Source organism: Felis catus, chromosome C2, assembly GCF_018350175.1.
Source record: "Felis catus isolate Fca126 chromosome C2, F.catus_Fca126_mat1.0, whole genome shotgun sequence".
In the NCBI taxonomy this organism is placed as follows: Eukaryota; Metazoa; Chordata; class Mammalia; order Carnivora; family Felidae; genus Felis; species Felis catus.
Window position 1 is genome coordinate 127,866,479 of NC_058376.1, and position 25,340 is coordinate 127,891,818.

Genomic DNA, 25,340 nt, shown 5'->3' on the forward strand with positions numbered 1-25,340 from the left:
CGCCAACTGGGCCTCGGGACTCAAGACAAAACACTGATACTGAACCCTCTCTCACAGGAACACCTCCTAGGCTTTCTGAAGGCAAGAGGTCCAAGACAAAGGGGCATATATCACAGAAACAAACATCTCTGTCAGTTCTCCATACCAGATGATTTCAGCTTTGGGCAGGGCAAGCCTGAATAGAAGGCAGACCCATGCCCTGCCTCCTCTACCACAGCAAACACTCTTTTTCCTTTAAATGTTACCCCCTCGGGGCGCCTGGGTGGCGCAGTCGGTTAAGTGTCCGACTTCAGCCAGGTCACGATCTCGCGGTCCGTGAGTTCGAGCCCCGCGTCGGGCTCTGGGCTGATGGCTCAGAGCCTGGAGCCTGTTTCCGATTCTGTGTCTCCCTCTCTCTCTGCCCCTCCCCCGTTCATGCTCTGTCTCTCTGTCCCAAAAATAAATAAACGTTGAAAAAAAAAAATTAAAAATAAATAAATAAAAAAGAAAAAAATAAATAAATGTTACCCCCTCCTTCAAGAAGCCACCCCAATTACCCTAGCCTACTCTAATCTCTCCATCCCCTGACTCCCTACAACACTGACTGCATGGCTGTACCACTGAGCACTCACCTGACTGTAACTGCTCTTCCAGGTACCTGCTTTTCCCTTCTAGGTACGTGCCTTTCCTCTCCCATCACCAGGCCTCCACTTCTGCTACTTCTCCCATGATGTGCTCCCTACCACCCTCTAGCTCATATATTCGAGGCCCAGTTTACGTCTAAGCTTCCCCTAGAAACAGGCCTTTCAATGGCAGCTCCTCATCTGAACCGTCCATGGGTCTCTCCACCCAGCACCAGGTGCACCGGTCTTGTCTCCACAACTAGATCTTCAGGGTCTCCCGTGCTGTCATTGCTTTTGTTTGACATGAGTCCCTGGCTTTATGCCTTGGGGTCACCAGCATCAGCCTCTCCCTGAGTGACCTATGCAGTGTAACAGAGACCCAGTTCACCCATTCATCCATCTACTCTTCCACATTTACCAAGTGCCTACTCTGTGCCAGGCCCTGGGCTGGATTCTGGGGGTCCCTCAGGCAGCCCGTGATGCCCACAGCCAGAGGTGGGCAGCACCGATGGAAGCTTTATTCACGAGCATAAGAGGCGCTTGTGAGAAGTGACGCGGGGCCCAGCAGAGCACACCAATCCTTGATGACACCACAGCAGGCCTTTTCATCCCTGTCACATGTCACCTCCCCCATGATTACTGTGATCACTGATCATCACGCAAATAACAGCAAGCATGGCTGAAGCATGAACATCATCCCCAGTGTTGGAAAGACGTGGGATCCTGAGTCTGTCATCTACAGTTCAGACATGAGCCAAAGGCATCCTCCTCAGCTTGAATGCAGCACAAAGCAGAAGGGCTGGGAGACCCCTCAGGAGTTGGAGCGGCAGGAGAAAGGTGATGGGCAGCCCAGTGCGCCCAGGCCTGAGAGTCCAGCCTGAGCCTGGGTGTGCTTCCCTGTGTAGGATCAGAGCACCTTTCCTAGGGGAATCACGCCTTTCTTTATAAAAAGAAAACCCCAAACCAAAAGATACCTGTCACAGAAATACCCTGGGGAAGCAGAACCCTTGGGAGATTTCTACCTGATTTCTGCTGTCACCATGGAGACACAGCTCCCCCTGCAAAGCTGGGCAGGGGTGGGGGTACAGGTCCTTTCTTCATACCCAGAAGTATGGTGGAGACAAGGTTAGAATGTGGAAAATAAACACTGTGAACACAATCCCAGATCACCTCAACTATGGTTTCCTATGGAGGCTCACACAGTGCCATAGTTAACAGCCCACTTTCAAGGCGCCGGCCCCTGTATGGGGATGCACTTTGTCCCTGATAAGTAACACCCATTCTTGTGGAGAAGATCATGGTCCATACCTACCCCCACGCCAGGCATGGGACCAAGCAGGTAGCAACCTATGGTCTCCTGAGCACAACACAGCAACCCAACAGTCAGGCGGAAGTGGGGGGGAGGGGGGTTTCCTCTGTTACCTCCGAACAACCAAGTTGAAAATGGACCCAGAACAGACAACCTAACAAAAATGGACAAAAGATCTGAACATCCATTTCATCAAAGAATACATATGAATAGCAAAGAGGCACGTTAAAAGCACATCATTAGTCATTAGAGAAATGTCCGTGGAAACCACAATGAGATGCCATTATATACCCACCAGAATGGCAACTGGAACTCTCATACATTGCTGGTAGGAATGCAAAGTGGAGCAGCCACTCTGGAAGACAAATTGGCCATCTCATAAAGTCAAACTTAACGCTTACCATATTATCCAGCAATTCCACTCCTAAGCACTTACCCAAGAGAAATGCAAACCTATTTTTCATTTTGTGTCCACAGGAAGACATGTACTCACAGTAGCTTTATTCATAAAAGCCCCAAAACTAGAAACTAGGAAGAAAAAAAAAAACACCCATCAACTATTGAATGGATAAACCAACCATGATTTATCTATGCGATGGGACAGTATTCAGCAATAAAAAGGAAGGAACCAGCAATACGCGCAACAACATGGAGGTTCTCAAACGCATTACGTTATGTGAAAGAAGCCAAATATATGCTACAATTCTGTTTATGTGAACTTCTGGAAAAGGCAAAATAGAGAGCCAGAAATCAGCTCAGTGGATGCCAGCGGCCAAGGGCAGAGGGAAGGGAATAACAGAGAAGGGACATGAGGATAATGAAAATGTTCCGTGTTGTGTTTGTGTGGTGGCTAACAACCACATTCATTTGTCAAGTCTCAAGGGATAATACAGTTAAAATTGGTGAATTTTATTGTATGTAAATTATACCTCAAGAAAATTTATTTATTTGTTTATTTTAATATAATTTATTGTCAAGTTAGCTATACAGTGTATACAGTGTGTTCTTGGCTTCGGGAATAGATTCCCATGATTCATCGCTTCCATACAACACCCAGTGCTCATCCCAACAAGTGCCCTCTTCAATGCCCATCACCCATTTTCCCCTCTCCTCCACCCCCCATCAACCCTCAGTTTGTTCTCTGTATTTAAGGGTCTCTTATGGTTTGCCTACCTCCGTTTATAACTATTTTTCCCTTTCCATTCCCCCATGGTCTTCTGTTAAGTTTCTCAAATTCCAAAAATATATTTATTTTAAAAAATGGACCTAGATGGGGATTAAGGAGTGCACTCGTGATGAGCACTGGGTGTTGTATGTGTTGAATCACTAACTGTACACCTGAAACTAATATTACACTGTATGGTAACTAACTGGAATGTAAGTGAAAAAAAATTTTATTAAAATTAACACTAAAAAATGGACCCAGACAGACTCAAGAAACTATTTTCAAAACTGGTATACTCAGGGCTGATGTCCAGAAAGTACAGCCTGGCAAAGGCATGCTTGTTAAAATACTGAAATACTTCCACACCTACTGATTACCCTTGTGCCCCAGGACCCAACAATTAAAGGCTAATAACAGCCAGCAGGGGACCTTCTGGATCAGCCAAGGGGAACATTCTTCCCAATGGGTCACTGCCACCCTTGGTAAAAGTTATACGGAAAAACAGATGGTGCGAAGCAGTGCTCTAACTCAGCTGAGGGCTGGCTACTTTGCTGCCAGCGTTATTTCGTTTTGATTATGTATTCTGAACAGGAGCGAAAACTGCTTCTTGGGGGACACTGGGGGACAAAAACACTTAGATATTACAATGGTTTGTGGTCCTTCAAAGGGCCCCAATATATAAACACACGTACAGTGTATCTGTGGTATTAACATTTCATGGGGTATGGCGTGCTTAGGAAGAAAAGGTCTTTAAAGACTCCTTAGAGCAGCAAGGATGAGAATGAAGCTGAGAGACACTGGTCTTGATGCGGCTCTCCATGGGAGAGTGTGACGCCAGAGGGCAATGCCGAGGCCCGGTGTGGAAATCCCACCTGCTAAGATTACCAATGCGGTGAGCCCCGGTCATCAGCATGGTTAGGTGGCCTAGTAGCTGGGAGGGTGTGCAGGAGGGAGTGGCCACAGGAGCTCCTGTGATCCTTCTCTACAGGGGAAAGCCAGTCACCCACTGTCCTATGAAAGCCCTGAAGCCAGCTCAACTCAGCAAACTCCCCAGGATCCCTGGAGCCAGCACCCCGCTAAGCCCAGGCCATCAAGACATCAAGACAGCTGCAGCCAAAACTCCACCACTGAGATCGACAGGGACACGAGCAGAAATCCAAGCACCTCCACCCCCTTCCTCCCTGACATCTTGGCTTTCTGGAGCCCGTGATGGCAGAACTGCACGCGGCACGTTCATGGTTTTCTGCTGTGTTCAATAATAGAGACAACTTCCAGATGAGAAGAAAATAAGCACTGGAGCTGAGTCCCCTGCTTTTGTCAAGCTCAGCCAAGCCAGAGCCTCCTTGGGAATGGCTTGCTTTCTACGCTTATACATTATGACAATATTATAATTGTTCTTTCAGTCTCTTCCCGATATTTAATAACAACGTGAAGTGGGAGTCGCAAAGGTCAGCCCTACCGTACAATGAGCTCTGTTCTCATTGTCCTTTTCTGAATAGTGCCTTCCACTTGCCAGGCTGTTCCATGCCAGTGAGCCCTGGTGGTGGATGCCTGGTGCTGTTACAGAAACAGCACCACCTCCTCAGGGTGGAATACTCTAATTTGCTAAATGGTCCAGTGCCACTGTCTGTCTACATCGTCTGAATAAATACACACACAGACACACGCAGAGACACACGCACTCTGGGCTCTCCCGCACCCCACCCATACTGCCCTCAGCTACAAGCCCAAGAACAGAAAGAATATCAACTGCCAGGACTAGAGAAACTAGGGGATACACACACACTTGGCCTATTCACGTGGGCAATTACTCTCTAGTTCAGTGAGAAGTGAAATTTGCTAGGACTGCAGTTGAATAGAGTCACATATCTATGCTTAAAAAAATTTTTTTTTCTTTAAATTTATTCTGAAAGCTCACAATAGGCAGCAAATGGGAGTCTCTCTTTGCAGCACGTTGACAGTGGACCAGGAAGCAGAGGTGCCCTGAGCTCTCATCTGGCCCTGGTGCCTTCCAGGTGCCTGCCCCTCCTTGGGGCCGTCATTTCACTTCCCTGAACCTCAGCCGCCAGATCTGTAAAAAGGACCTAATTCACGGCCTGTCAGAAGACAGGACTCTCCTCCAATGTGGAGATCTGGGATTCTCTCTCTGAAGACATGTTATCAGAGGACAGTTTTCAGGAGCTACGAGGTTACTGGGGGGCATTTCGGTGCAAGGGTCACTTGGAAGTCTGCATGCTCAGATAAGGTAAGGAGGCACTGCATTGTAATTCAGAACCCATGTGATGTTGTGAGTAAACCTGTTTCGTGTCTGGGTAGGGCTTGGTTTGGTAACTCAGGCACCTTAAAAGAGGGCAATGTAGCCCTGGCAGTCTGTGTCAGAGAGCAGCTTTGTACCTAATCCTGAGGGTATGATAGTTGCTAAGGAACCATTGAGATGCAAATGAATTGGCAAATACTTAGCAGCAAGATATCCGAAAAGGGTGGGGAGGGGACGCTTTGAACAAGTTAGTCAGGTGAGTGAAAGGAAAATTACTTTCTTCTGATTGGAAAAAGAAAACCATGGGTTTTCATGCAGAGCAGCAGCATTGTGCTACAGTGTAAAAAAAAAAAAAAATTTAACTGTTCTTTTTCTGCTTGGCTGGGAGTAGAGGAAAGTTGGAGCCAAGAGCAGGGAACTTGGAAGGGCAAATGGAGTCCTCCTCTGATGTATTCTAAGCAGATTCCTCAAGAGAGGAAGAGATATCTAAAGTATGAAGGAAGGAGTCTGCAAAGGACTCTGAAGGTCTACCATCATTATACAAGTCTTAAACCCTTAACAAAATGTACACAGAAAACTGTGGATACATATTCTATTGAGGCAAAACAGAAATTCCAGGTAAGGCTAAGCCATGATTGATAAGATAATGCTGAAAACTGAAAGGAATTGAGCCATCTCATTGTTCCTATGAGTTCGCATTTCTTTCGTTCTTGCTCTCCACTGGGTATCCAATTTACATGCAACCATTAGGTTAAGATGTTCTCATAGCTAAGTCACAACCTGGAGAGCTACAGTAAGAGGTGTGGCCCCTCACGCACTGTGTTTTCATCTTTCCCCAAAAAGGAGCCCTCCTCCTTTAGAGTCTGCTTTGAGATACCCTTGTCTTAAAATCACTTTGCCTCTAGCCAAACATCCCTGCTGTCTGCCTGTTCATTACTTTGAGTTTGATCATGATGCTTAGGAAGACAGGGAACATCCTCATCAAGAAAGAAGCTGTTTGCCCAGCCACCTCCAGCTTTTCCCTTCCTGCGTTTTTACTTTTCTCTATCACCTTCAGTTTCCCCAGCTTTTCCCGTATCTTCCACCAGGACCCTCACAGACACAACCCCCTCTATCTGCCCCTTCCCCACCTGCACTCTGGGTCCTTTCCTTTACTGCACACACTAGTTCTCCATTATGTTCCATGAATCAGTTATGCAGCAAATGTGGTATACTGTCCAGCACCCACTCCTGCATCTGGTAATGGCACCCTGACTTTTTGTGGTGGCCCAGCCCTCATTACAGGCCATGCACCTCCCTCCAGCTCCAGAGATAGGTAGCTGTGTGCCCAAGCCTGGCCAATGAGTGCATTCCATCATCCTCATGACAGCCTGATTCACAAGAGAGGCTTATGATCCAAGGAAGGCCAGCTACTGGGGGTGAGCCATTATCTTTCTGCTGAAGTTTCAAGAGGATGTGAGCCTGAGCTGCCAGTGGCCAGATGACCATAGCAAGAAGGCCTGTCTGAGGATGGAGTCAACCTAAATGGCTCTGTTCATTGTCCCTTCAGATCCATTCTCCACCTTTCTTTGCCCTCTTCTGAGCCTCAGGAGACTGACCTTTCTGAACCAGGCTTCCATACCCCATGCCTTCTTGTTGAGTTCATCCAATGGGAGATATTGGCAGGAAGAGAAAAAGTAGAGGTGAACAAGTTCAGGGAATACAATGCCCCATCTCTGCCCCTGCATGGTTTGGGCAGCAGCTTCATTCCTCTGTCTACAGCCCCTGTCAGGGAGCCCTCTCCCATGTTATAGCTCTTTCCAGGCCCCCAAGCATCATTCTCTTCCCTTGCCCCACTGGCTATGGGGAGTCATGGCCTCCCACTGTTGCCAGCCTCTGGCTGCGTCTCCATCCTTAGTGATTCCCTTAACCCTATTCGTAACTCTGTAAAGAGTCTCTTCACTAAACTCTCCTCAAATAACCCTTTGAGAGAGCAGTCTGTTTTCTGTCAGGACCCTTCCTGACACAGACACAGAGCTAAGGTATGAGAAAAAGGAGACTGAGTCTGAGACAGCCCTGGTGCCCCTAGGTATAATCACAACCTAAGTCCCAAACTGTCCACTAATAACAATTGCCAATAATCACCCCTACCCTTTGCTTTCCTTCAGCTTGAGTTGAACATGTGTCTCTATAGCCAGAGATCTGGCTAATAAAACAGGCAAAGCTCTTGATGAAGAGCTCTGGATGTCTACCCTCATGACACAGAGAGTAAGAATAACTATCAGTCTTGGTTTCTCATTCCTAACCACTTCTGACAAACTTCTACCCTACCTCTATGGAGCTTCACCCTTTATCTCTATATGGTCTCCCTCTCTTACACACACACACACACACACACACACACACACACACACGCATACACATGCCCACACACATATACACACTCCTTCCTCAAATCCTTCCCACTAGAAATATGACACTCTCATCTGGTTTCTCCTAGCAGCTGATGTGTAAATGTTATACCACATCTATCAGACTCCATCATATGTCCTGTTACAGCCTGTAGTCTGCATGGTTCTGTCTCCCCCACCAGTCTATTAATAGGTGGCCTCTTGAAGGAAAGGCTATGTCTTCTTTACTTCATGTTTTCAGTGTCAAGCACAATGTTTCTCATGCAGATGCCCAATAAATGTGTTCTGCATGAGTATTCATGAAACTGATGGCTCCTAAGCAAAGGTGTCAGTTCGGTCTCTTTGTTCCCACCCCCCATTTCCTTCCCTCTTATAGAATTTGGGCTTTCTAATTTGGAAGTGGCTTAGCCCTCACTTGGATATCCTGGGATGGGGCTCTATCACCCCTCATGGCAGCCTATTCCATCTTGGTTCAGCTTTGCTGGAAAGAACTTCATAATCAAGCCAAAATCTATCATGCATGTAGAGTAAAGCTAAGTCTGTTTGGCAAGACCAGCCTTCACATACTCACAGAGAGATGCCTTTCCTTCCCCAGCCTCTCCCCCGTTTCAAGTTGTCCAAGCCTGCCCTCATCACTTTCAATTACATTGCCCTGTTTATCCTTTCATGGCACTTTCCTAAAATTAGATTCTATATTATTTGTTATCTTAATGACTGTCTGTCCTCCCCACCTGGATGCTCCCAAGAGCTGGAACATTTCCTGTTTTGTGCATACTGCCTAGCACATAGTAGGCTAACAAATACGTGGTAAATGTTGAATGAATGAGGTAACATATCTCTTCCCCCTCCCCAGTTTCCCTCTGGTCTTCTCTAAACAATTTTTCTTCTACTACTTCTCCTAGGATATTTTGGTCATCAATTGCTGCATACCATACCAACCCCAAATTTCATAGTTTTCAACAGTGACAACATCTGCTTTGTTCACAAATCTATGATTCGGACAGGGCTCAGTGAGGAAAGCCTGTCTCTTCCCACTGGGAGCCAGCAGGGTAGACTGGAAGGATGGGGGCTACAACCATCTGAAACCCCCTCACTCCAATGTCTGGCATTTGATGCTGACGGTGAGCTGGGATTGGGGCTGGGGCTACACATGGCCTCTCCATGTGGCTTCGGCTTCCTCACAATATGGTGGCTGGGTCACAAAGGCAAGCAGGCCAGGAGAGAGAGAGCAGGGAAGAGGCTGGAATCCTCAATGATCTCACCTCCAACATTACGCAGGATCACTTCTGCCATGTTCTATTCATTAGATGGAGTAAGAAGGCCAACCCATATTCAAGAGGAGAGGAATGGGCTTCATACTTTGACAAGAAGGGCATCTAAAACTTTGCAGAGATGTTTTAAACTACCACATGTGACATGATTTCAGGTTTTTACACAACACATACTTGTTGATTCTACCTACCTATGTGGCACATGCTGGGAATATCATGACAATTAAGATAGAGCCCTACCCTTCAGAGGCTCACAGCACTATGGGGTATCCAGCAAAAGCAACATCCAAGTATAGACCAATGGGGAATGTGCTCCCCAAGAGGGAAGCAGAGGCAGCTGTGGTAGAGACCAGCAGACCACCTAATCCAGACTGGGGCTCGGAGGAAGGTTTCCAAGAGAAGGTGACCACTGTTGTGAATTCTGAAGAATAAGTTAGGGTTAGCCAGGAAAAGATCGGTGAGAAATATAACAAAGGCAGAGTGAGCAGGTGCAGACCCAGAGGCACACAGCAACAGAAGGCTCAGTTTGGCCTCTGCACAGATGGGAAAAAAGAAATAGGGATGTTGCTCAGGGTGTGTGTACCTGTGGAGTGTGTGTGCATGTGTGCATGTGTGCTGTGTGGAGCAGGGGGGAATGAAGCAGCAGGAGATGCTGCTGGCCAGGAGGAGAGGATAAAAGGAGGACCTAGACTGTGAAGGGTCTTCCACTGGTCATGAAGATGCTGGAAGAGACTCACAGGTAGTGGCCAAGGTAAACCGAAATATCAATCTATGGTCTGATACCCAAAATATGGTCTGACCTGTGCCCAACACATGCCCCTGGGCATCCGCCAAAACTCAGTGGATTTTCTGATGCTATTGAAACCCTCTTCCCTGCCCCAAAAGTTACAGCCTGTGCTCCTCCACCCAGACCATTTGGACGCATTGCCTAAGGGGTTGAAAGCATCCCAGGATGGCTCCCCTTCCACCTTTCCCCAGTGAGGCTCCTCCTCTCTCCTTCTCCCCTCCTCCAAGCTTACCACCCAGTTCCAGCCTTAGCCTCAATGAGAAAGCCAAGGGCAAAGGTCCTACCTTGATGTGCTGGAAAAACAGCAAGAGGAAAACAACAGAATAATTAACTGCAAGGCCCAGCTGCCTCTCGCAGATAAGGCATTTTCTCAGCCTCCACTGTCAATGGGGCTGCCTGCAATTATTCCTGGTGCTCCTGTTCAGCCCTTTCCACAATCACAGCCTCCAGGGCGACCACTGTCCAGTGAGACTAGGACACTGAGGTGCTCTCCTCCCAATCCTCCCACACGTCCCTCCATGCTCAAAGCTGATGCTAAATCCCAACATCCTTCTCTGATGTCATGGTGTTCACATCTGGCAAGGTGGGTGGGAACAGCCAGAACTCAAGAAGCAACACAGCCCCAGGCAGGACAGGGCCCACAGGACAGAACCCCGGGGGGTGGGGTCTCCAAAGGTAAGCACCCACAGCTCTCCCTTCCCCTGGAAGGTGGGCCTGTGGACGGAGCTCCAGGAGACCCACGGTGACCCCACTCCCCATGGTCCTCCAACTCCCACCACTAAGAGCCAGGCACAGATGTCAAACTGCAATCACCTAAGCAAAACAGCTCATCAGAGACAAGAGCCAGATGGACATCCAGCAAAAAGAAAACCAATAATGACCACAGTGGGGATCTAACTGCCGGGGAGCACACGGGAAAGGCAAAGTACATGTAGGAAAATACAAAAAGGTTTTCTTCCAGTTTGGGGCACAGGTGGGGCAGTTCCAGAGAGCAAAAGGAGAGCCTGGCCAAAGGACCTAAATGTGGAGACCCATGGCACTGTCTGGTACCTTTGACAGCACTTGGCAGGACAGTAAACGGCTGGTGCTTAATAGATGTGCCCTGATTTAATTTATGAATAAGTAACGTTAATGGAAAAGGTGCTGAACTGGGAAGCAGAGGCCTGGGGAGTTGTCAAACCTGTCAAAACTTGAGTTTGCATCTTAGTTCTTGAGTCAGTAACTTAAACTCTCAGAGCCTCAGCTTCCTCACCTATAAAATGGGAGAATGATTGCTTCAATATTAAGCATATGGGGATCAAGATATACATAGGGTCCAGCATGTGGTAAATGCTCCATAGGCAGATGAGAACTTAGTTCAGTTCTGGTTCTAGTGCCACTAAGGTACAGGATTTCTGGAAAGTTTCTTCTTTTTATGTCCCACCCCTTGTCTTGACTCTCTGGAGCTTACACAGCCCCAAGACACCTCAGAGACTAATGTTAGGCAACAGCCTGGGGCCCCTGCTCCCCTCACTTGGCCCCTCCCCTCCTGGTCACCTGCCTCTGCCCATTTCTCCGCTCATTATCACCTCCACTGGGGGATGGAGAAGCAGTGTAAGGAGGTTAAATTCAAATCAGTCATTTTTTTCACTTGCTGCCAGGAAGCCGAAGGGGAGAGAGGAGAGATCAGGGCCTCAGGTGCAATTTGCAGGCAGAAATGAGTCCTGGTAATTCTCAAGAAATTTCCTGTACGTGTCCATATTGGCCCAGCTCTGCTACCAAGAACTCTAGGGGAAACTTCCATGAGGGGACAGTGCAGCCTCCTTAAGCAGCTGCTATGGCATTGTCTGTGCTGCTGGGATTTCAACTGACCGGAACGTGGCTACAGGTGACAGAGGGGGAAACAGGTCCTTCTTCCTATCCTCTTTCCTCTTTAGCAAACAGATTGGCCTGAAGCCCCACTGGTCAGCAGGGTCTTGCAGTATGGTAAAGGGCTCCGACATCTTCAGCTCTGCTCGTTCTCTCACAGAGCTGAGGAATGCTCCGTGCTGGCTGGGCAGTGAGTGAGCAGGTGAGCAAGATGCCTCTTCTAGGCTGTGGAAATGAAACCTCATTCACTAAGTTGGAGGCAAACTTACAAGCCAGTTGCACTGAGAGACACCCAGCAGGTGATACCACATGTGGCCAGCAGGGACCGTGGCTCCAGGGCCCGCTGTACCACCTACACAGACTGGGCCTGCTGTTGGCCAGTGGGAGGTCCCTAGAGCAGGGAACTTGAGGGAGGCACTAGGCTAAGGCCTTTCTTGATGCCAGCCACGCTCCCCCTCACTCATCTCCGGTGCCCCAAAATTGGGTCCTGAGCTGCCCCCGCAGAAATCCCGCCAGTCTGTGAGGAGCCACACCCCACCCACAATTAGCCAGGGGGTCACCATGCCCCACCGCCCCAGACCATCCTATAATTGTCCACCTCCTACTTCTACACTGCTTCTACCCTGGGGTTTGCCCCCACCCCAAACCCCTGCTAACCTTCTCCACCCTAACAACCTCTCCTCTAGTCTGATTCAGCAATGAGAAAACTGAGGCACAGGGAGGGAGAGAGCTAAAGATGCATCTGGTTGCTCCCTGTGTGTTAGGCCAGGTGGAAAGCAGTTTTCCATTAGCAAAGAGCCAACTCCCCATCCTCCAGGCCTCCCTGGAAAGTGTGTTCCCATTTCTCTAATCCCCAGAGGAGTGATCCACTAAAGCCAGAGAGGCAGCTCAGACGTCAGGTGTCAGGGGTCTTTGATGGAGCAGGTGGCCCTGACTTGGCCAGTCAATGCCCCCTCTCCAAGCACAAACACACTCTGACCGAGAGCCCCAACTGTTGCTGAAATTGAAATGGAATCCACAAAAGGAGCTGAGGAATTTCTCATGTACTATTTTGCTTTTAAATATGAAATCTCTCCCAGGGCATTACTTTATTACTATAGTAATTTCCTCAGAAGGGCAGGCATCCAATGCTCTGTTTCTCCACCACCTTTGGAGACATGGAAATCTAACAGAAATATTCAGGTTGCTTAAGTGGCTAGTGCAGAAGAGGGAGACATAAAGGGAGCTCTTCCAAGGAATGCAAACTCCTGAAATCCAGGCGGACGGATGTGCTCTAGGCTATCAGGTGGAGACAGGTAAGGGTCCCATGTGCCACCTCCACTACTCCCAGAATGCACAGGGTGCTCACACCCATCCCCTTTGGGGACACGTGCCAGTAATCATTTCTTCTTTGGGAAGCTGGCCAGGGCAGGGAGAGGAGAGGAGGAAAGATACTCCAGTCCTTCCACTAGATTCCTGATCATAAGCCATGCTGTGGTACGGGTCTCCAGCAGTGTGTGTGTGTGTGTGTGTGTGTGTGTGTGTGTGTGTGTGTGTAGGTGTGTAGGGTGGGAGGTGGGAAGAAGGGGCAGGAAGGGAGCTATACAGAGACTGGTGTTCAAGCTGAAGTGTTGGGGTTATCTGAACACTTCACTCATCCCTTCTCCCATGACCATGGAAGCATGGAGTGCCCAGTAATCAATGAAGTACTCAATGGCCGAGTTAGCATCAGAATTCTTTCAGCCTGTGGATTCAGGCCAATCTGAACCTTTCTTCACGCAAAGCCTACAAAAGTGGTGAGGTAAGGTGGATGGTTAAGAACACAGATTCCAGAATCTGACCACCTGGGTTCAAGTGCACTGACACTTAACTAGCTATGTGACCTTACCAAATGACTTCTCTACTCTGTATTTCAGTCTTCTAACCTGAAAAATGGGAGAGTAGGGTTGATAACAATACCTGATACAGACGTTGTACAGATTAAATGAACTGACTTATGTAAAGTACCTAGAACAACACCTATGTTAAGTGCTGGCTATTACCAGCAGCTCCCAAATATACTGGTGCCAGGTGGCCTGCATCTGAATCACTGGAGCCCTTTGTTAAAAATACAGATTTCCAGGCCATTCTGACTCAGTAAGTACAAAGGGGAGCAAGACTGCCCATGATTTCTGGCTGCAGCCTCATTGAGAACCTCCCCTTGGGCAGTGTTTCCAGGAAGCGCTACATCAGGATCTTTACAGGGAGGCCAGAAACAGATTTCCATCCAGACCTGCTGAACTTTGGGGGTTAGAGCCCATGAGCCTACAACAAACTGCCTAGGTGCCATGAAGATTCCTGAAGCCTGAGAACCACTGCCCAAGATGATACTCTGCTCTTCTGGCTTTTAAAATTGCTTTAACCCTTGGCTCACACTGCCAAAGACTTATGCTCCTGAATTTGAGTGGTATTAAGAACTCTTATAGAATAGTTATAGATGACTGTTTTGATTCAATAATAAAAATGTATCTTTGACTTTAACAGCATCTCTAGTTTTGAACTAGTACAGGTGTATCCTCATAACATATATAACTTGCCCAACTTCTAAGGTTGGGACAGGTGAGCTTCATGACCCACTGTACAGAGAAAGACACTTGGCCCAGGGGACTGATTTTCCCCAGCCACAGAGTTGGAAGATGAAAAATCTGCCTTCACAATCCAGCCTCTGTCTCCACTTTGTGTAGATCTCCGCCCCATCCTGTAGTCAGACCCCATTCCTGACCCTACACCTCCTCCACTACCCCAAGTTCCTGAAATTCATTCAACCAACTAGAGAAGAGGTAGCTTCTAGTGAACGGGGTGGGGGTGGGTCCACACACTAGATCCAGAAGAAGGGGTCATGGAGCTGTCATGCACACCTTGACACCACCCTTCTTCAGTCCAATCTGTTTTATCAACGATTACTTCTGGATGGGTACAATTGTACAGGATGCCGTATCCTATCTCTGCCTCAGGGGCCCTTCCCAAAGCACATGTTGGTAATCAGGATCCATACTTGTGAGGGGCCAGGATAGGGCTTCTGGGATCTAGGTCTGGTTTTATACAGATCAACAAATGGCAGGAGGGGCTGGAGCAGGATACTATGTGGCCCAGCAGGCCTTCCTCATGTCCCTGGGCATCACCGGTGACAATTCTCTGTCAACCCAGAAGGTTCAAGCTGGGGCTGGGTCCAATCTCTGCAGCTGTTTACACTGCCAAGAATTTTCTCAAGCAATTACCCAGAGCTGCGTTGCCCTGCCTCACCAGCATTCCACTCACTGGCTTGAGGGGGTCCCTCCACAAACACTGAGTAATAGCCACCTTTTCACAATGCATAGAAAATAAAATCACCTAATAGAATTTCCTCAAATTTACTTGTCTCTCCCAGACACTTTTTTAAATCTTTGGCGCCTGCTACTGCTTGTAGACTCATGTACACTCACAGATACCCAAAACAGATGCACACACAGCAAAGAAATAGTAACATAAAATGCAGAAAGAGCCAATCAGTGCCTAGCCTGCTGGCCTGTGGTAGACACAGGGGCTGAGGATGGGGGTTTTCCCCCATAAACTTGTAATGGAGATTTAAGTGCATATGGTGTAACTCAGTGCCTTTGTATTTTAAGGTGTGCTCCACAAAGGAGCACAGTAACTCAGCTGTGTATTCATGCATCAACAGCCCCTACTGAAAACCCACTATTTGTCAGGCCCTGAGAAATCTACCACCAAATCAAACACATGTGTGTGTTCAAGGACGGCAAGCCCAGGACTTCACTGCAGGCCACACCTAAAAGCAGATCTCCTGGGAGAGCTCTGGTCAGCCATTGTCCAAACAGTGAGGCCACCTGCAGGTATATGGTCATTCATGGATGCCAGGGGTGGGGCTGGGAAGATGCTATGAGCTTTCAGTGATGCCAGATGGCTGCCTCCCAGAAAGGCCAACATGCTTAGTCCACTCTGAGGGCGGGCGTTCTGCTGCCAGCCCAACACGTCCTACTGCTGCAGAAACAGCCCAAAAGAAGGCCAGGTCTCCAGACCCTGTTTTGCACAGGCCAAAGGGCAGCTCGGAGAAGGCAGGTGGTTGTCTTCCCTTGTAGACACCAGCGGCCCATTTTCAACAAGCCCCAGACACAGTGTGAAAGGACTTAAGCTTGAAGAGGCAAGTGTTTGGAGACTAAGAGGCCGGTTCTGTGTCCGGAAAGCCAGAGGATTTCAGCATCCCTGCCTCCCAGGCTGCCCTGTTCTCCTCTGAAAATAGACTTTAAAAGCCCCAGGCAGCCTCCTCCCCGCCCCCCACAATGCCTTCTCTCTCCCCACAAAGCAGAGCCAATGGAAATGGGGAAGGGGAGGGAAGGGAGGGGTGCTCTCTTTCAGTGTGGATTTCCCACACCTCATGTCAACCAGCCCCTTCCTTCCGCCCAGGCAGAGAATCTCATAGGGGCCTGCCTGTCTGGCCAAGTGTCCCCAACTGGCCCATGGCTGCCACTGTCCCTTTGTTCCTGCCCTGGCCTGGGCTAAGGACCTGCCTGGTTTTGGAGCTGCTTGCCCCAGTGCAATTCCACCAGAGCCCCACTAAGGGAAAAAAGAGAGGTTAAGGGGCCAAACCAGCAAGGAGAGGCACCCCTAGATACAGCAGAGTTTGGGAGGGATCTGTTGTCTGTGTAGGCAGCTCATTGATCCACTTTTCTGATAATTATCCCTCACTCATCACAAACCCAATGACGCTGGCCCCAGCCCAGCCAGGCAGGCGGGAAGGCGGCTCTGCGTGTGAAGAGGAGAAAATGAACCTGTCTGTGTTCGCTGGAGGAGAGATAGGAGTGAATGGTGTGTACTATCCCTGCGCACTGAGCAGGGACGATGGGGCTGCTTTAATATTCTGCTGAATGTGGTGTTTCTTTTAACCCTTTCTGGAGAGATTTTTCAGCTTAGAAAGCCAGGCTCTTCTTGCCAGGCTGCTGGCAAAGTTGCTGGGGCTGTGCAGAGAAGGAATACAACTCCCACAACAGGAGCCACTCCAGGACACCTAGTGACAGGGCGCATATACAGGGCTGGGCGCCACCCGTACAAGGGTACTCTCCCTCGGGCAGCTCCAGCCCAGCAGCCGACCGGGAGCCAAGAAGGCGTCTACGGAGGCAACTGCGAGCATCCAGACGTGGGTTCCCACGCACTTGCTCTTCGAACAATTTTGCTCGCTTGCATGCCCTCCTTTCATCGATGGAGACCCAGTGCCAAGACCAGGCTCCCAAAGTGGGCACCCCTCTGCTCTCCGAGGCTCAGCCTCTGACCCTCTGGCGGGCGCAAAGACGCTAGGACGTTGGACGCTACAAAGTCCAGCCTCGCCTAGCCCGTTGTTCACGCTCGCTCACCCAGGTTGTCCTGATCGGTTTGGAAGTGTGAAACGCTGCGCTTGTCCTATTTCAACTGCTCCCGCCTTTGCCTCTCTGTAAGTCAAACCCAAGCATCCCTGCTCCGGGGTGTCGCCCGTGCTCCACACAGCTCTAGTCCCCGCACGTCCCAAAATGCATCCCCTCCGCACAAAGACCAGGAGCCGGGAAGGGCAGCGGGAGGCAGACAAAAAACCATCTTCAGAAAAGCAAGTGAGAGCTTTCTAGGCATTCATCGTCGCACCCCCGCGCCGCCACCAGAACGAACGCGGCACACCGTGGTCTTCCCCACGCGGGGAAGGAATCAGCCCCGCCCTGGGGCCCCGAATGCCCCAGCTCCGCTCCGAGAAGGGCAGCGCTTTCCGGAGGTGTCAGGAGCGCTGGACCACGGTGTCTGGGGTGGGGGCGTTTCCGCTGGGCAACGGGTAACAGCTTGAGAGGGACCGGACAGACCAGCCCAGCGAGCCACCAGTTCAGAACGCTGCGCGTGATTCCCGCGCAGAGTCCCTCCGCGGAGTTTCAACCCGCCGGCCACCGGGAAACGAGGCTGCGAGCCCGGCCGTGGCGGCGCACCACCCCGACAGTGGTTTCCCCCCCAGCAACTCCGCTCGGCTCGGGGGCCGAGCCGCGTTCCCAGGAGGGGCTGCGGCCCGCGCTCAGCGGCTGGGACCAGGGGCGGGGGAGGGGCGGGGGGCGGGGAGCAAGGCAGGGATTTCCCACAGGGATTCGCGGGCGCCGCCGAGCGCGGGTGCTCCCTGCTGCGCCAGGCGCTGTGCCCGCGGGGCGCGCTTGCCCGGCCACAGCCCAAAGCGCAGCCAAGGCTGAAGTAGCAGGGGGAGTGTCGCTGCCTCCTGGCCGGCGAGTCTCCCCTCCGGGGCGAAGACGATGCTGGGCGAGTTTCGGCCGGACCTACCACCCACCCACAGCACCCCCGTTCCCAGGCTCAAGAGGCGACAAAGGTGTCCGCCTCGCCCCGACTTGACCCAGGAAAGATGCAGCTCCCGCGGGCTCCGGGACCACCAGACTGTCCCCCGAGGGTACGGCCAATGAACTCAGTCCCTCTCCTCCGGCGGCCACTTTCGGGGCACCGGGGTAGAGCTCTGGTCCCCGCGCTCAGAGCTAGCCCGCCGAGCCCAGAGTCCCCGAGCCCGAGCAGAGGTAAAGGAGAGGTGGCGCACGGCCACCTAAGCGCATCCGTGGCCGGGACAGGAAGGGAACCGACAGGCGCTCGCACTCCAGGGGCCGGATGGCCGGAGCCGTCCCTTCGTCCCCAGTACCGGGCGCCCCCGGAGCTAAGGAGCCTGCACCGCAATGCAGCGGGCTCCACGCTCCCCGAGCCGAGCCGGAGCTCCGAGAGACCCGAGCTGCCCAGGAGCGCCGGGGCGCGGTAGCCAGGGGCTTCGAGAACCAGCTGCTGGCGCCGAGAGCCAGCCGGGGGCGCGCCAGGGGTTCCGCCCCAGCCTCGAGCTCGGTTGCGGCCGGGGCTCCCCAGCAGCCGTGCCCTCCGGTCGCGGGAGGCTGGCGGCGCGAAGCATCCAGACCAGCCCCGGGGATACAGCTGCCAGCCGCCAACTTGCTCCGCGGAGGCTACGTTACCTTCCATAGCGGCCACTGCGGATGCCAGGAGGAGCAGCAGCAGGCAATCCGGGGCCATCGCCGGCCGGCGGCCCCCAGGCCGAGCCCAAGCCAAAGCGGCCGCGCGGGGAGGGCGCCGCGTCCCGGGGCGCCGCTGCACTCCCCGCCGGTGGCTTCTCCGTATCCTTTCGCGCTCTAGCTGGGACCGGACTCCCCGGAGCGCGGCGTGGGCGTGGGCGGGAGTGTGCGCGCGTGGGGCGGTGCGGGCGCGCGTGGGTGTGGGTGTGCATGTGTGTGTGTGTGTTTATGGGAGAGGTGGGTGTGTGCGTGCGCGTGTATGGGAGAGAGAGGGCGAGGGAGTGTGAGCTGGGGAGAGCGCGCGAGTGCGTGTGCGTCCTGGTGTCACATTGCGAGCTACAGCGGAGCCTACGAGAGGACGGAGCCGGCCAGACTGACGCGGGAGGGAGTGGAATCCCCCACCATCAGCTCTCTCCCCACCCCTAACACCTCCTGTCCAATCAAGGAATCAAACCTGCAAAATTCCCCCGTCCAATCAGGCGCGAGCACCTCCTTACACAGGCATTGTTAGTTTAAGAAAAACTTTTGCTTGCAAGGCTGTGCGGGAGGGCTCGGAAGGCACTAGGAGGGGTCCGGGCTCCCCCTCGTGGTGTTCTCTGAGAAGCGCACCCGCCTGCCCAGCTCCCGAGGCCCCAGACTTAGGAGGCCTAGTCAAGGAGCCTGTTGAGGCGCTTTGCCCTCCTTATAGCACACCAGGATTGGGTGAGCTTTAAATAATCAATTTTTTCTTATTTCATCTTAGCGACACTTGCCCTGGCTACCCTTTAGAGTGCAACCGGAAGGTGTACTCTATCCTTCCTATTCACAGCACTTCACCTTCTAACACAGAATGGATTTTACATCTTTTTGTTACTAATCAATTATGTTTAGGGGCATCTGTCCTTAGGCATCTAACTCGATTTCAGCTCAGGTCATTATCTCACTGTTGGTAGGATCTAACCCCACAGTGGGCTCTGCACTAACAGTGTGGAGACTGCTTGGGATTGTCTCTCTCCCTCTCTCCTTGCCCCTCCTCCCACTCACACTGTCTCTCAAAATAAATAAATAAATTTTTAAAATATGTTTATTGTGGGTCTCCCCTTATTAGAATGGAAAGGATCTCCATTCTTGGGATTCATATGTGTTTTGTTACTACAGAAAGCCCAGTACCTTGAACAGTGAAGGTGATGGCATATATCTGAAGGAAAGAAGGAAGGAAGGAAGGAAGGAAGGAAGGAAGGAAGGAAGGAAGGAAGGAAGGAGGTTCAGAGAACCTGTGGACTGCTGTTCCAGTGTGTACAGCTCGCTGAATATGCGTCCTAACTCCCTGCTGTTCTAGTCCTCCACAAGTTTCTGTCTACTTTTCACTTCCAAATGCATTCTATGAGCATCCACAGAGGGCCTGACCCCAGAAGTCAGGTCAGGTGGGAGAGACCAATGGTGAACACAGCTTGCTATAAAAAGCAGAGATCGAAGTAGAAGCAGCAAAAGGCTTTGCAAAGTGGGGCACAGAAAAAGGCACCCTAATTGCAGGTGAGACCTCACACATGGGTTGGAAGGACTTGACTGGGCAACAAGGGGACAGGGCACTGGAAGTAGGAGTGATTCTCCCAGGCCCAGCTCCCACTCTTCCTCTCCTCCTGTCTCTTCCCGTCTCTGAACATAGCCAGTGTTCTACACTGAGGACCTGCCTTGAGGCTGTAATGTTGTGTTGGAGAAGTGTCCTCACCCCAGCACTCCCACCCCAGACCTAATGATGGTCTGGTACTACAAGGTCAGGGAGGGTCTGCTGGATGGCCTCTCTAACAGCAGCAAAGGTGGCTGCCTCTTCCCCATCAAGCCCTTCCCAGAGTTGTCAATGAATTAACAGTGAGCAGGTGTGGTGACCCTCCCATGCTCTCTGTCCTCCTTCTCAAGCTTTGCTAAGTCCATTTCCCACCGTGTGTGTGTGTGTGTGTGTGTGTGCGTGTGTGTGTGTGTGTGTGGTCTCTGCTTTGCTGGGACCACACCCCCTCTGTCACAGCCAAACTCCTCTCCCTATCCTGATCCTGCTTTTCCTCCCCCACTCTCACTAGGGCTTCTTGCCTCTCCCTGACCCTCCAGCCCACACTGCCTCAACACCTGAAAGGTGGATCCCATCATCATCTATCTTGACGCCATGCCAGCTGACCTCTGCCCTGCCATACACCACCAATGGTGTCCCAACATCTCTGGAGTGATCACAGTGGGAATGACCCACCCCCAGTTACCCATCATCCTCTTGGATCCCTAGCACCCCCGCCCCCGCCAATGGATGACCAACAGTTGTCCTGCAGCCCTTGCCTCCCTTTCCAAGGTCCCCATTCTCTTACCACTGTCTTACCACTTTCTACTGTTCCCTCTTCAACTCTCCAAAGCAGATCCCCTCCACCGGTTCTGTCCCTGGAAACTGCTCCCTGGGTCCTTGGACAATTCCTTGGCAGCTTCACCTGCTCATGTACCTCCATCGCTCCCCTCACTCATGGATGGATGGATGAGGCTGACTCTTTTCTCTCCTTCACTGCATCACAGCCTTTTGAGAGGCATGTCGGGCAGCGTCCACTTCTGCCACATCTTCCTCCCAGTGCCCTTGTCCCAAACAAGGCTTACAAGACTGTCTCAATTCCAGCCATGTTCCTTCCCCGGGACAACTGGGGAGTCTGAATAGCTGCCCAGCTTCTGTCCCCTCCCCCTCTAATCTTTCTGCACTCTGCTGCCAAACCAATCTTCCTGAAGCCAAACTTGATCTTATCTCTTCCCAGCACAGAAAACTAGTGGCTCCTCGCTGTCTGCTAAAGAAAGACCAACCACTCTGGCGCGGTGTCCAGACTTCTCTATAGGCTCCCTGAAACCTGCCTTCTGGGCCTGGGGGGCTCAGCCAGCTTGAACCCCTCACTCTCCACACCCCCATACCCAGGTCCCCCTTTCCCGGCACGTGGCTAGTCACACGCCCACCCACTTACTCAACAAATATTGAGTACCTGCGATGAAGCCAGGCAGGCCCTGCACTAGACTGTGGGGACTCGGTGGACACAGGCCCTGCTCTGAGGGAGCATGCAGTGTAGTGGGGCAGGATGACAGAGGCAGTAGCAATGCCAGGGGGAGAAGAAGGCAAGGCAACAGCTGAAGGGAGATGGTGCAGTCAGACATGAGGGGAACGGCTTCTGTTTACTCAACACCTTCTGCCAACAAGTACTGCGCTGGATGTTTACGTGCAAAACTGAAACGAAGTGGGTAGAATTTCCTGCCCTCTGCTTCTTCCCAAACCCCTCCTTGCCCAGGCAGTCTTGATGGCCCTCGGCTGGTCCCTCCCACCCACAGTCTCCTGCTACATCTCTTTGGGCAGTTCTGAGTGGCTCTTCCAGACCTGGCTGAAGACCACTGTCCAACTGCAAAACGTCACCGCTGGGAAGACCCTAGCAAACCGTAGGTACAGGAATCCCAAGGAGAACTCTGCCAGGGTCTTTCAACCTGTACCAGGCAAATTACACAAGACTTTCTGACTTATGTCTTCTAATTCCCCAAGCTTCACTCCTGAGAATTTGAAATCAGTAGGCATGAGGTAGGCCCACAAATATGATTTTATAGGCCCCACCCCATTTGATTCTGCTGCACAATGAGGCTTGGGAGTCACTGTTCCTGCCCAGGTGTTTAAAACTGTGCTCTCAGGTCATCTCAGGGGACTGCCAGGTGGGGAAGTACAGGAGTGATCAGGGGATGGAGCCCCAGACCTCCCTTCTATTCCAGCAGCTTTTTGTATCGGGGGGCGGGGGGCATCAATACCAGGTTTTGTTTGAAGAAAGGGTTCTGTGGCAAGAAGAGGAAGAGTCAGAGGGGAGGTAAGAGGGGCTAAAAGAGAGGGTTGGATTGGGGTGGGGTTGGGGCACATCAGATCAGAAGGGGTAAGGAAAACAGCATTGATGACTTTGAAAGCATGCTGATGGCTCAGATAAGAATAGCATCAGTTTAGGGCTTTTGTTAATTTCTCTAATAACCCAGGGGATTGACTTTTCTTGAGCAAGTTAAATATTAATTTAGCTGTGCAGCAAATTGATCTTTCTCTTGCAATGGGTTGTGATTTGCAAATATCCCTGAAAGCACCATTGGTTGGGGAATGCAAGCCTGGGTGCCTATTTTCCCCAAAGCATCTCCTAGGCTATTTTGTTTTTCTCTCTGATGTCAAATGCTCGCTTGTTTTCTTGATTAATCACCCAGCTATTTGATATCACTAAATCACTCCTTCAAAGCTATAGATGCTCACCTCTAAGCCTGCAGCTAAGGATTCCCAGGAACCCAAAGGTGATTTGACCCTTTGTCTACAGCTCAGAAGTCCTTCTGGCTAGATGGTTTTGGGGCAGCCAGTCAGTTCACCCCCCACCTCTAAAGAGTCTGTCTAAAAGGCTGAAAGAGATTTCTGGTGAACACAGTTGTATAACTTCCCTTGATAACTCTACACATTATAAAGCTAACCTATAGAATGTGCTAGCTCACCTCTAACCTGCATCCCTTTTATTGTAATTTAAGGCTGTTTTCTTCATTCTACCTAGTGGTGGAAAGCGTAGACAAACAGTAACCATCCTGAGGATGATTATATGGCTATCTTATACCTGAGAAGATGTTAAGTTGCTCCCTTATCCCATCTTTTTAAAAATATTACTTAACTGCATAAATTAAAGTTTTAGTTATACACTCCATGACCCAAGTTACCTTTAATTTGATTCTTAAGCTGCAAGATACCACTTTCATCAATTCCTTTTGGAGAAGCAGGTAAACCATTTACAAGTCATATAAAACATTTTAACAATGGGTGATAGACAAATAACAAAATCTTCCTCTCTCTTGTGCTCTTTCAAAATTTATTGTGCAGCAACTCTGTGTTAGTCACCTGCAAGGTGCTAGGGACCCAGTGATGTTTGTGACCCAGCCCCTCCCTTTGAGGATCTCATGGTCTCCCTAGGAAAACAGATGTCAAAATGCATTGTGGGACTTTCTGTACAAAATGGCCTCTGGTTAGAGCCTTCCAACAAGACTTTCCTTGTTTCTCAGGAAAATATCCCAGAAAACATAGACAAATATGAAGACTCACACTAATGAGGTGAATGAACACTGATAGACAACATAATTGCCAGGATGTAGAAGGAACTGACAATACTTATAAGGCAGATGAAGTTGGTTGGAGAACAACCTATCAAGCACATGGATGACATATGCCAAGTTCTCCCCTATAAGGAGGATGTGTTTTAAAGAAATAGATAGGAAGATATGTTGTAGTTCCCTCTCTGCCAATACCTGACTCAGACGCCCAAATAAAGAACAGTTTTCCCTGGTCATCTTCCTCCCTTCCCCCAAGGTCTTCTTATACCCAGGAAGAGCCCCAAAATGAGCAAGACAACTGGGAAGACAGATGGGCTTGTGAAGACACAGTGTACTCAGGATGTGAAGGATGGTCTAGAGGCTGGAGCAGGCACAGTAATAATTATGGAATTTGTGCAGCCTGCTGAATGTTGTTTTTCCTATGACACATCAGATCAGAGCACCAGAGAATCAGGACGGTGGTTGGGGAAAGATGCCACTTCAGTAGAGCAGATATACACTAGATGAAGCCTGTTGGCAACTGGCAATTGAACATTGGCTGGCCCTCCAGTATAGGTCTAAACAGAAGATTCAACCATCAAGCAAGAGCGAGATGGAGGGCCCAAAGCCAACCCACTCATCCTGCCTAGCAAAAAACAGCAAGAATTAATGAGTCTCTTCCTTCTCAAGGAGCAGTAAGAGGAATCATGACACCCAGGGTCTATTAGAACACTGAAGAACAAAGAGCAGAACAACACCTCCACGACCCAGAGGGGAGCATCTTTTTAAAAATGATGTTCTGTACAGTCAAGAGAGACTTTCAGGAAGCTTCTTGGCATGCACGAAGACAAACTCCATGAAAAAGGTCCAAGTTTACAAGAAAGCAGGTTAAGCAGAAAAGACAACAGAATGAGAGATGGGAAGAGAAAGAGAGAAGGGTTTTCAGGAAACAAAACTGCAGTGTCGGAATCGAACTTCACCTTGGTGTAGCAGTAAAGGGCAGATGTGTTGTTGTTGAGCAATGAATGAATGATATGCAAGACAAACAGAACCTTTCAAACAATAACTACAAAATGGACAGAAAAGGAAAACCATTGAAAGAGAATACAGAACATATAGGAAACAGAAAATGTAGAGCCAACATATATAAAATTGTGCCCATGCTTGCAAAGGACTGGGGACTTGAAAGAGTCCCTAAAATCATTCCTAAAAGAGATACCACTACAAACGCCATGAAAATAATGGCAGAGCTATGAAAGAATAAAACTTGTCTTAGCTGAATAAAAACCTGATAATTACATCTAGGTAATGTTTTCAAACTGTATGGAGATTTTAAAGAAACCTTACATCTGTATAAGGACACACATGGACAAATAGGTTACCTACAGTAGAATAAAGATCGTTAACTTCGTAACACTAAATTCCAAAAGAAAATGGAACCGGAGCTATAGAGTTTTACGAGGGAAAATTTGTGACACAAAAAATATATTTCCAGCTGACTGAAAGCAATAGATGTTTTGGTTACATTTTCAGGTCTCAGAAAGCTTGCAACCGTTTAGAAAAAATATACTTGAAAATATATTCAAATGACAGAGACGAGTTTTGGT

At 50.1% G+C, this 25,340-nt stretch overlaps 1 protein-coding gene across 1 annotated transcript in view; it reads right to left on the bottom strand.

Moving 5' to 3' along the window:
* EPHB1 (EPH receptor B1) overlaps positions 1-19,147 on the bottom strand; it is a 430,079-nt gene extending 410,932 nt beyond the window's left edge. Inside the window, exon 1 of the mRNA XM_023260542.2 lies at positions 18,607-19,147. Coding sequence (XP_023116310.1) covers positions 18,607-18,664 — 58 coding nt within the window. The 5' untranslated portion in view covers positions 18,665-19,147. The remainder of the gene's footprint in view (positions 1-18,606) is intronic.
* Positions 19,148-25,340: the final 6,193 nt, after the last annotated feature.